General features: G+C 44.7%; 1 protein-coding gene across 2 annotated transcripts in view; it reads right to left on the reverse strand.

Moving 5' to 3' along the window:
* The window catches only part of LOC124032318 (disco-interacting protein 2 homolog B-A-like), a 101,078-nt gene that overhangs the window by 36,898 nt on the left and 52,719 nt on the right, over positions 1 to 11,461 (reverse strand). For both annotated transcript variants that reach the window (XM_046344627.1, XM_046344626.1), the window contains exons 4-12: positions 9,058 to 9,183; positions 6,057 to 6,272; positions 5,650 to 5,784; positions 4,259 to 4,378; positions 2,781 to 2,978; positions 2,466 to 2,557; positions 1,692 to 1,802; positions 1,401 to 1,524; positions 608 to 717 (exon numbers count right to left, since the gene is read on the reverse strand). In XM_046344627.1, coding sequence (XP_046200583.1) covers positions 608 to 717; positions 1,401 to 1,524; positions 1,692 to 1,802; positions 2,466 to 2,557; positions 2,781 to 2,978; positions 4,259 to 4,378; positions 5,650 to 5,784; positions 6,057 to 6,272; positions 9,058 to 9,183 — 1,232 coding nt within the window. The remainder of the gene's footprint in view (positions 1 to 607; positions 718 to 1,400; positions 1,525 to 1,691; positions 1,803 to 2,465; positions 2,558 to 2,780; positions 2,979 to 4,258; positions 4,379 to 5,649; positions 5,785 to 6,056; positions 6,273 to 9,057; positions 9,184 to 11,461) is intronic.

Consider the following 11,461-nt stretch of genomic DNA (forward strand, 5'->3'; position numbering starts at 1 on the left):
AGTCTGTTGCATAGTTACAATGTGTAATCATTGATGTCCCAGGAGCAGGAGTGGTCAACACTGTTGAAGTGTATAATGAATGACTTTGATACACCTGGTATTGGATATGGCAACAAAAAAAAAACTTATAATAATGATTTTCATAAATTTACTGTATGACAAAATAAATATGCACAATCGTTAGTGTCTACTAACATATTTCTTTCAATTGTACATTTTTTGCTTGACTCGTTATAACTACTTATATTTTCTTCCCCGTAATTTATTGTCAGCCATCTTTGCTGAAGTCACCAGGGAAAAATGTGTCATTGGAACCACTCGATATGACTGGTCATATAAAAACCTTCGGACCCAATGAAGCCGTGACACTGGGTACCTCTAAGTCCCACGGTGTAAGATCACAACTTTTAAAGGAGGAACCACTGTAGATGTCTGTTTTATGGTGTTGTTGTTGTTGCTGCTCGACTAAAGAAATCTTGGTGGACGAACAGCCAGTCGACTAAATGGGGTCAGAGCTAAGCGATACACAAGTAAAAGAACACAAAACGACAAACTAGGTTTTTTTCCCTTCATAAAATACACACATAATGTTCAGGACACGTCTCACCTCGATATAAGCGGTGTCTGTGTTGGCGGTGGGGATGTGGGGCTGCCAGTCTTTAGATGGCTTGGTCAGGTACTTGGTGTCTGTCACAACCCACTTCATACGGGGCCAACCTGGGAGGCAGAACACCACCATCAGCATAATGTATACACAGGCCACTACTAGAGGTCAGATGGATGACCGGACAAAGATCCAAAAGTTGTAGCTGTTAAACGGTGGTATTAGGAACATTAGTGGGCATACATCTACCTACCCACATGACGCCCACCTACCCACATGACGTCCACCTACCCACATGACGTCCACCTACCCACATGACGTCCACCTACCCACATGAAGCCCAACCTACCCACATGACGCCCAACCTACCCACATGACGCCCACCTACCCACATGACGCCCACCTACCCACATGACGCCCACCTACCCACATGACGCCCACCTACCCACATGACGCCCACCTACCCACATGACGCCCACCTACCCACATGACGCCCACCTACCCACATGACGCCCACCTACCCACATGACGCCCACCTACCCACATGACGCCCACATGACGCCCACCTACCCACATGACGCCCACCTACCCACATGACGCCCACCTACCCACATGACGCCCACCTACCCACATGACGCCCACCTACCCACATGACGCCCACCTACCCACATGACGCCCACCTACCCACATGACGTCCACCTACCCACATGACGTCCACCTACCCACATGACCACGGACATCTACCCATCCACAATATAATGGACATCTACCAGCAATACCAGCAGTATGTGCTGACCTTTGAACTGCATGATCTCTCCCTGGGAAGTCTTGGGTAGTCCTTTAAGACAGATCTCACTGGTCAGGGCGAGGCCCACCCCACAGCTGCCCAATAGGAAGCCAATCTGCAGACTGCCTGCGTCCTGGGTTGTGAAACACAAATTCAAGCATTTGAAAAGGACAAAGGAAATCTAGATCATTAGTTAATAAATGCCACTGTATTTTGCTGTGTAATATCAAGGGATTTTATTATAGTTCATTAAATAGAATTTGAACCCAGATATGACTGAGTGGGTATTGAAGTCCATACCTGTCGAGACAGTGGCACCTCTATGGGTACAGGGATGACCTCTGCTAGGAGACAGCCATAGAAGGCCACCCAGAACATTGCAGGGTCAGTGTTAGGGTACACCAATGCCACCTAGGGGATAGACAGTACAGTTTCAGACACAGTACAGCATCGCACAATGGCAGGTTGGTATTTACTGGGATGACTCATGCACTGGAGGGAGCTCTCCAGAGTGGTCACAAGCTGGCACAGCCACAAAGCCATAAAATCTGATTTTAACCCTACCCTTAACCCAAACATTAACCACACTGCTAACCCTAATGTCTAACCTTAAATTAAAAAAAAATATATATATATATTTGTTTTCATGAAATTTTACAATTTCGCCAATTTTGACTTTGCAGCTGGTCCATCTAGCGTATATCACTCAGTTCTGCCTCCTGGGCAAGATTCATGACAATACACGTCAACCTGCATCACAATGGGGAATATCTTATATTGTTTATTGTGTTGTCTGTGCATTGCATGGAGAAGACACAGATCATGTTTTTAAATAAACAATCAATCACTCAATGTGGTAAAGCGTGAAGGAGAGAAGAGTGGAGGAAGTCTGTCTGTCATCCTGTCTGTGTGGCTGTGTGTTGGTAAAGCGTGAAGGAGAGAAGAGTGGAAGAGGTCTGTGTCTGTCATCCTGTCTGTGTGGCTTTGTGTTGGTAAAGCGTGAAGGAGAGAAGAGTGGAGGAAGTCTGTGTCTGTGTCATCCTGTCTGTGTGGCTGTGTGTTTTCACCATGTACCCTATCTCCAGCTCTCAGGACAGGTTCGTTCTTCGTGCCCAGTTTGTTTAACAGAGTGTAGGCCAGCTTCAGACTGCGGCTCCACAGTTTACCTAAGACAGAGAGAGAAAGTGAGAGAGAGAGAAGAGAAATTTCTCAGAGGAGACTATATGACCTCAGCTCTCAATAGATTGACTGAGAGGAGGATGATCTTCTGAACTACAAAACATTAGTTATAAACTAAAGAAGTCCAATCTGAGACTGTGGGTTAGCCTGAAATGTCACCCTATTCCGTCATATAGGGAGCCGCGTGCCATGTCAGACGGTGAGACCTACCGTACGTCAGTGTGTAGAGGGGTTTTCCGGTAACGTCCAGGGTGGTGAGAGCGGGGCTCTTAGCCTGTGAAGCCCCCCAACGTGCCAGGGCAGCCTGCAGGGCCGGGGGCCAGTTACTGACCACCCCCAGGGGCTCCCCCTTCACTGGGATGATCTGACGGCCCTCTGGCCTGGGGGTGTTGGGGTCCGGCTGGGGCACTACGGAGAGGGGAGAGTAGGAGAAGATCACAGGGACGGGATGGATAGACGAGGAAAGAGGGATGGAAGGAGGAAAGAATAAGGCATGGGAGAAGAAAAGGAAAGAGGGATGGAAGGAGGAAAGAATAAGGCATGGGAGAAGAAAAGGAAAGAGGGATGGAAGGAGGAAAGAGAATAAGGCATGGAGAAGAAAAGGAAAGAGGGATGGAAGGAGGAAAGAATAAGGCATGGAGAAGAAAAGGAAAGAGGGATGGAAGGAGGAAAGAATAAGGCATGGAGAAGAAAATGAAAGAGGGATGGAAGGAGGAAAGAATAAGGCATGGAGAAGAAAAGGAAAGAGGGATGGAAGGAGGAAAGAGAATAAGGCATGGGAGAAGAAAAGGAAAGAGGGATGGAAGGAGGAAAGAGAATAAGGCATGGGAGAAGAAAAGGAAAGAGGGATGGAAGGAGGAAAGAGAATAAGGCATGGGAGAAGAAAAGGAAAGAGGGATGGAAGGAGGAAAGAGAATAAGGCATGGGAGAAGAAAAGGAAAGAGGGATGGAAGGAGGAAAGAATAAGGCATGGGAGAAGAAAAGGAAAGAGGGATGGAAGGAGGAAAGAATAAGGCATGGGAGAAGAAAAGGAAAGAGGGATGGAAAGAGGAAAGAATAAGGCATGGAGAAGAAAAGGAAAGAGTATAAAAAAAACAAGAGTAACGTTGAGTTTTCTACTGGTTTAATGAAGACTAATAAAAGAGACAGATATCTACTTTCCACTTACTACATCATTTTCAGGAATATACTTTAAATATAAATATCAAAAGTACATTGAATTGCTAAAAGGTACTTAAGCAACATATATGAAAGTATAAATAATTTCAACTTCCTTATATTAAGTAAACCAGAAGGCTCAATTTGATGTATTTTTATTGACGGATAGTCAGGGTCAAACTCCAACACTCAGACACCATTTACAAACAAAGCATGTGTTTAGTGAGTCCACCAGATCTGAGGCAGTAGGGACAACCAGGGATGTTCTTTTGAGAAGTGTGTGAATTGGACCATTTTCCTGTCAAAATGTAACGAGTACTTTTGAGTGTCAGGAAAAATGTATGGAGTAAAAAGGACATTATTTTCTATAGGAATGTAGTGAAGTGAAAATAAAAGTTGCCAAAAATATAAATAGTAAAGTACAGATACCACAAAAAAAACCTACTTAAGTAGTACTTTAATGTACTTTTACACCTCTGGGAATGTTGGAATATTTTCTGAAGTACTGGAGTGAGTCCTTTGCATCTTACCCTCTACAATCTCCTCTGAGTCGTCCAGGAAGAAGTCACTGAGCGGAGGTCTCTTGGGCCGTTTCAGAGTGTTGAGTAGCTGCTGGATCTTAGTGGAAACACGGCTGTTTACTGGTACACCTGGACACGGAGGTAGAGGCAGGAGGAAGGGAATTACACACATGATCATAGACAAGTGAGCATAGACACAAACAACACAAGCATGCGCATAACTGCACGCGCACACACACACACACACACACACACACACACACACACACACACACACACACACACACACACACACACACACACACACACACACACACACACACACACACACACACACACACACACACACACACACACACACAGTAAAGGGTCAACATGGCCAGTGCTTTGAAAGCAGCACAGGTAGATACAGTAGAACTAAACTTGGGGTCAAAAACAGAAGGGTATTTCTCTCTGTGAAGAGTAGACAGACAGGACAGACGACTCCATCGCCCCTCCCCAGACCCCTCCCCAGACCTCTCCCAGACCTCTCCCCAGACCTCTCCCCTCCCCCTCCCCAGACCTCTCCCCTCCCCTCCCCCTCCCCCTCCCCAGACCCCTCCCCAGACCCCTCCCCAGACCTCTCCCCTCCCCTCCCCCTCCCCCTCCCCAGACCCCTCCCCTCACAGTTGGATTCATATGACCTTTCTGTTTCCTTTTGTAATGGAAGAAACGACAGAAAAACAGATCACCCCAAATAAGAACAAAATATAGAATGTTAGTAGCATTCTCAACACAACTGGAATGAGGATGAGATTCATTTAATGTTGTTTAGTCAATGTACCATTATCTCTGAGAAAAAAACAGATCACATTCATTAAAAAAAGTTCTGCAGTGTGTTGTACCAGCGTGATGCTGTTCTGCAGTGTGTTGTACCAGCGTGATGCTGTTCTGCAGTGTGTTGTACCAGCGTGATGCTGTTCTGCGGTGTGTTGTACCAGCGTGATGCTGTTCTGCGGTGTGTTGTACCAGCGTGATGCTGTTCTGCGGTGTGTTGTACCAGCGTGATGCTGTTCTGCGGTGTGTTGTACCAGCGTGATGCTGTTCTGCGGTGTGTTGTACCAGCGTGATGCTGTTCTGCGGTGTGTTGTACCAGCGTGATGCTGTTCTGCGGTGTGTTGTACCAGCGTGATGCTGTTCTGCGGTGTGTTGTACCAGCGTGATGCTGTTCTGCAGTGTGTTGTACCAGCGTGATGCTGTTCTGCGGTGTGTTGTACCAGCGTGATGCTGTTCTGCGGTGTGTTGTACCAGCGTGATACTGTTCTGCGTGTGTGTGTGTGTGTGTGTGTGTGTGTGTGTGTGTGTGTGTGTGTGTGTGTGTGTGTGTGTGTGTGTGTGTGTGTGTGTGTGTGTGCGCATACCGTCAGCGGTGGTATCCAGCATGCTGGTGCGGCTCTGTCCTCGGGGCATTCCCCTGGGCATAGCATTGGGGGGCAGGTCCACCCTTAAACGCCTCTCAGGGGTTGAGGATGTCACGTCTGGGGGGACACTGTTCTCTGGAGGAAAGAGGTGGAGAGGGGAGTTAGACACTCAGATGGTTGACTTTAGCTCTATTCTATAGGACACCTAAACCAGGGTAGTCGGTCATCCAAACCTGTGTATTTGCAGAATGTTAGACTTACATGGGTTTCTGTGTGTGTTAACCTATGCATGCTTGGCTGTGTTTGTCTTAGCTACGCGTGTGAGCGTTTGTAGGGTGTGTGTCTTACCCATGCACGTGCGGGTTGTGTGTGTGTGTATGTTTGCAGAGTGTGTGTGTGTGTCGCACCTATGCGTGTGCTCGCCAGTATGTCAGCCAGCGCGGAAGTGGGGGTCTTATTCTCTCCGTGGGACAGGGTGGAGGAGGTGGAGGAGGAGGTGGAGGAGGAACTCTGCACTGAACGGTTGATCCAGTAGTCTGGGCTCTGAAGGCTCTGGGCCAGCACTGCACTCAGAGCTGCCTGGCGACGCAGGGAACCCTCATCCTCAGACGCTGACGATGTGTCTGACAGGGAGACAGAACCACATTTGTAATGTGTGGTGAGATTACTTGCGCAAAATAGCTGCCGTGGCACCCCCCAGGTGTTTAGTTTAGTTTATTCATTCAACCATTTAAAAAAACAAGCACACATAAAACTTAAAAGCCAAACATGCACATGAATAAAGTCATTAAGGATAACACACAAAGTCTGGGACTTATTTTCATTGTGGTCCTTTTTGAGACAAGATGACTAGACAAGATCTAACACAGTATGGAAGTGAAATAATAAAACAAAAACATAGAAGAAGAACATTTATCTCATCAAAAACAGAGAAGAAGAACATTTATCTCATCAAAAACAGAGAAGAAGAACATCTATCTCATCAAAAACAGAGAAGAAGAACATCTATCTCATCAAAAACAGAGAAGAAGAACATCTATCTCATCAAAAACAGAGAAGAAGAACATCTATCTCATCAAAAACAGAGAAGAAGAACATCTATCTCATCAAAAAGAGAAGAAGAACAGATCAAAAACAGAAGAAGAACATCTATCTCATCAAAAACAGAGAAGAAGAACATTGTCTTATCAAAAACAGAAGAAGAACATCTATCTCATCAAAAACAGAGAAGAAGAACATCTATCTCATCAAAAACAGAGAAGAAGAACATCTATCTCATCAAAAACAGAGAAGAAGAACATCTATCTCATCAAAAACAGAGAAGAAGAACATCTATCTCATCAAAAACAGAGAAGAAGAACATCTATCTCATCAAAAACAGAGAAGAAGAACATTTATCTCATCAAAAACAGAGAAGAAGAACATTGTCTTATCAAAAACAGAAGAAGAACATCTATCTCATCAAAAACAGAGAAGAAGAACATCTATCTCATCAAAAACAGAGAAGAAGAACATCTATCTCATCAAAAACAGAGAAGAACATCTATCTCATCAAAAACAGAGAAGAAGAACATTTATCTCATCAAAAACAGAGAAGAAGAACATCTATCTCATCAAAAACAGAGAAGAAGAACATTGTCTTATCAAAAACAGAAGAAGAACATCTATCTCATCAAAAACAGAGAAGAAGAACATCTATCTCATCAAAAACAGAGAAGAAGAACATCTATCTCATCAAAAACAGAGAAGAACATCTATCTCATCAAAAACAGAGAAGAAGAACATTATCTTATCAAAAACATAGAAGAACATCTCATCATTCCAGTTACATCATAGGGGTTATTCATATGGGCACAGAAGACATCAAATATATTTTAACTTTATTTTTAGAACTGCCCAGAGATGACGTTGTTTTTATAGGCAGAGGCAACTCATTCCATTCTGAGGCTCCAGTATACTAGACAGTACCTTTCCCAGCGTTACTCCTGAACCTGTATAAGCACACATCAGCAACACCTGATCTGGTGCTGTGATTGTGTGCATCACTAACACGAGGAAAATAATCACTTAGATATCTGGGCGCAGGACCATAAATACTCCTGTAAACCAAACCTAGTCTAATCTGGGACACCTTCAATACTGCCCTGATCCGCTTATTCTGGGCCATCTGGAGCTTCCCCTTCATAAGTTTAGATAAGCCCCCAAACCAGGAATTACTAGCATAGTCAAAATTGCATTGAATGAGGGCAGTGGCTAGCGCTTTCATGGAGTCCTTATCAAGCAGCTCGGACTTTCAAGCCAAAAACTTAGTCCTGTCATTAACCTTCCCTAGCACCTTATTGGCCATGCTCACACTTCCAAAGCTTCCATCAAGGATACCTCCCAAGTAGCTAACAGAGGTTTTAGTAGTCAGCACCTCACCCCCTAACTACACTCTGATTTCAGACGACCTACACAATTTAGGTATGGATCCCAAAATAATTGCAGAGATAGCAAATGGCTTGGAGATAATAAGCTAATGTTAGTCAACTCTGTGCTAAGTATGCTCTCCAACATAGTTTTACGTTTGTGAGAAACCAGAAGTGTAGAGTCATCCGCATAAAGAAAAAAAGACAGCAAGAACAAGCATCTTACATATCATTAATATACAACAAAAAAACAGCAGAGGCCCAAGCACGTTCCCCGCTACCTAGTTATCGACCCCCACAGAGTACTACTCAAACATATACCTAGTTATCGACCCCCACAGAGTACTACTCAAACATATACCTAGTTATCGACCCCCACAGAGTACTACTCAAACATATACCTAGTTATCGACCCCCACAGAGTACTACTCAAACATATACCTAGTTATCGACCCCCACAGAGTACTACTCAAACATATACCTAGTTATCGACCCCCACAGAGTACTACTCAAACATATACCTAGTTATCGACCCCCACAGAGTACTACTCAAACATATACCTAGTTATCGACCACCACAGAGTACTACTCAAACATATACCTAGTTATCGACCACCACAGAGTACTACTCAAACATATACCTAGTTATCGACCCCCACAGAGTACTACTCAAACATATACCTAGTTATCGACCCCCACAGAGTACTACTCAAACATATACCTAGTTATCGACCACCAGAGTACTACTCAAACATATACCTAGTTATCGACCACCACAGAGTACTACTTAAACATATGCCTAGGGTTGAACAACTCCGGTAACTTCCCCAAAACGACATGGTTTCCCCAAAACTCCTGGTTGGACGATTCCCAGATTTCCTGCTCATTACCTTGAAATTCCAGGAATCTTCCATACCAGGATATCTGGAACATTTTGGGAAAGTTTGTGGAATTTTGAAATCCTACATAGAACATAGTTTCAACTCTATGATATAGTGACCTGGAGGGGTGCAGTCTTCTGCGGGTGACTGGACGAAGGCTGAGCGGCGCTTGGTGGGCATGGGCAGTGCCATCTTCTCCTCCTTGTGTTTGGCCAACGCTGCCTGTACCGCCTCCGTGTGGATATCTGACAGAGAGAGAGAGACAAAATGAGAACAGGAACAAGAGATTAGAAAGAGAGGACAGACGGACAGACAGACAGAAAAACAAGGATGGAGGAATGAAACAGCAGGACAGTCACTGCACCAACTATTATCCACTAGACTCCTTGGTCACAATTAGAACCAAGCACAATCTAAGCCAGGCACCAGCCCCCACACACTCCTGCTGTGATGCCATGCATGATGGTAGAGATCTGTGTGCGTGTGTGTGCCCAGCGTGCATGTGTGTGTCCAGTGTGTTCCGTGTGTGTGTGTCCAGTGTGTATGTGTGTGTGTGTGTGTGTGTGTGTGTGTGTGTGTGTGTGTGTGTGTGTGTGTGTGTGTGTGTGTGTGTGTTCAGTCTGTTCAGTGTGCGTGTGTCCAGTGTGTGTGTGTGTTCAGTGTTATCAGCATCTGTGTGTTCTGTGTGTGTTCAGTGTGAGTGTGTCCAGTGTGTGTGTGTGTGTGTGTGTGTGTGTTCAGTGTTATCAGCATCTGTGTGTCCTGTGTGTGTTCAGTGTGAGTGTGTGTGTGTTCAGCGTGTGTGTGTGTTCAGCATGTGTGTTCAGCGTGTGTTCAGCGTGTGTGTGTGTTCAGCGTGTGTGTGTGTGTGTGTGTGTGTTCAGTCTGTTCAGTGTGCGTGTGTCCAGTGTGTGTGTGTGTGTGTGTGTGTTCAGTGTTATCAGCATCTGTGTGTTCTGTGTGTGTTCAGTGTGAGTGTGTCCAGTGTGTGTGTGTGTGTGTGTGTGTGTGTGTTCAGTGTTATCAGCATCTGTGTGTCCTGTGTGTGTTCAGTGTGAGTGTGTGTGTGTTCAGCGTGTGTGTGTTCAGCATGTGTGTTCAGCGTGTGTTCAGCGTGTGTGTGTGTTCAGCGTGTGTGTTCACTGTGTGTGTGTGTTCAGCGTGTGTGTTCAGCGTGTGTGTGTGTTCAGCGTGTGTGTTCAGCGTGTGTGTTCAGTGTGTGTGTTCAGCGTGTGTGTGTGTGTTCAGCGTGTGTGTGTGTGTTCAGCGTGTGTGTGTGTGTTCAGCGTGTGTGTGTGTGTTCAGCGTGTGTGTGTGTGTTCAGCGTGTGTGTTCAGTGTGTGTATCCCTTATTCAGTCTCCTTGGTGTGTAAACATCCTTGTTGTTGTTGGATGTAATTTCCTCTGTACACTATGGATCGTTTCCTGCTTAATGAATGGCCAGTTTTCTGAATCAGAATATGTTTCAAGTTATGTCATGTGCACAAGTACAGTAAAATGCCTTTCTTGCTCTAAACCCAACAAGACAGTAATCAATATCCATGTAGATCTAAAAAATGACATGAAGTAGAAATAAAAACACAAAGAAATAAAACATAAGAAGAACAGAATAAGTAAGTAAACAGGGACAGTTCCAGAACCATTTGTACAATGTGCAGGGATACTGGAGTGAAGGAGGTAGATAGTGGTTATATGAATGTACAATGTGCAGGGATACTGGAGTGATGGAGGTAGATAGTGGTTATATGAATGTACAATGTGCAGGGATACTGGAGTGAAGGAGGTAGATAGTGGTTATATGAATGTACAATGTGCAGGGATACTGGAGTGAAGGAGGTAGATAGTGGTTATATGAATGTACAATGTGCAGGGATACTGGAGTGAAGGAGGTAGATAGTGGTTATATGAATGTACAATGTGCAGGGATACTGGAGTGAAGGAGGTAGATAGTGGTTATATGAATGTACAATGTGCAGGGATACTGGAGTGATGGAGGTAGATAGTGGTTATATGAATGTACAATGTGCAGGGATACTGGAGTGAAGGAGGTAGATACAGTGGTTATATGAATGTACAATGTGCAGGGATACTGGAGTGAAGGAGGTAGATAGTGGTTATATGAATGTACAATGTGCAGGGATACTGGAGTGAAGGAGGTAGATAGTGGTTATATGAATGTACAATGTGCAGGGATACTGGAGTGAAGGAGGTAGATACAGTGGTTATATGAATGTACAATGTGCAGGGATACTGGAGTGAAGGAGGTAGATAGTGGTTATATGAATGTACAATGTGCAGGGATACTGGAGTGATGGAGGTAGATAGTGGTTATATGAATGTACAATGTGCAGGGATACTGGAGTGAAGGAGGTAGATAGTGGTTATATGAATGTACAATGTGCAGGGATACTGGAGTGAAGGAGGTAGATACAGTGGTTATATGAATGTACAATGTGCAGGGATACTGGAGTGAAGGAGGTAGATAGTGGTTATATGAATGTACAATGTGCAGGGATACTGGAG

This window comes from Oncorhynchus gorbuscha, linkage group LG03, assembly GCF_021184085.1.
Source record: "Oncorhynchus gorbuscha isolate QuinsamMale2020 ecotype Even-year linkage group LG03, OgorEven_v1.0, whole genome shotgun sequence".
NCBI lineage: Eukaryota > Metazoa > Chordata > Actinopteri > Salmoniformes > Salmonidae > Oncorhynchus > Oncorhynchus gorbuscha.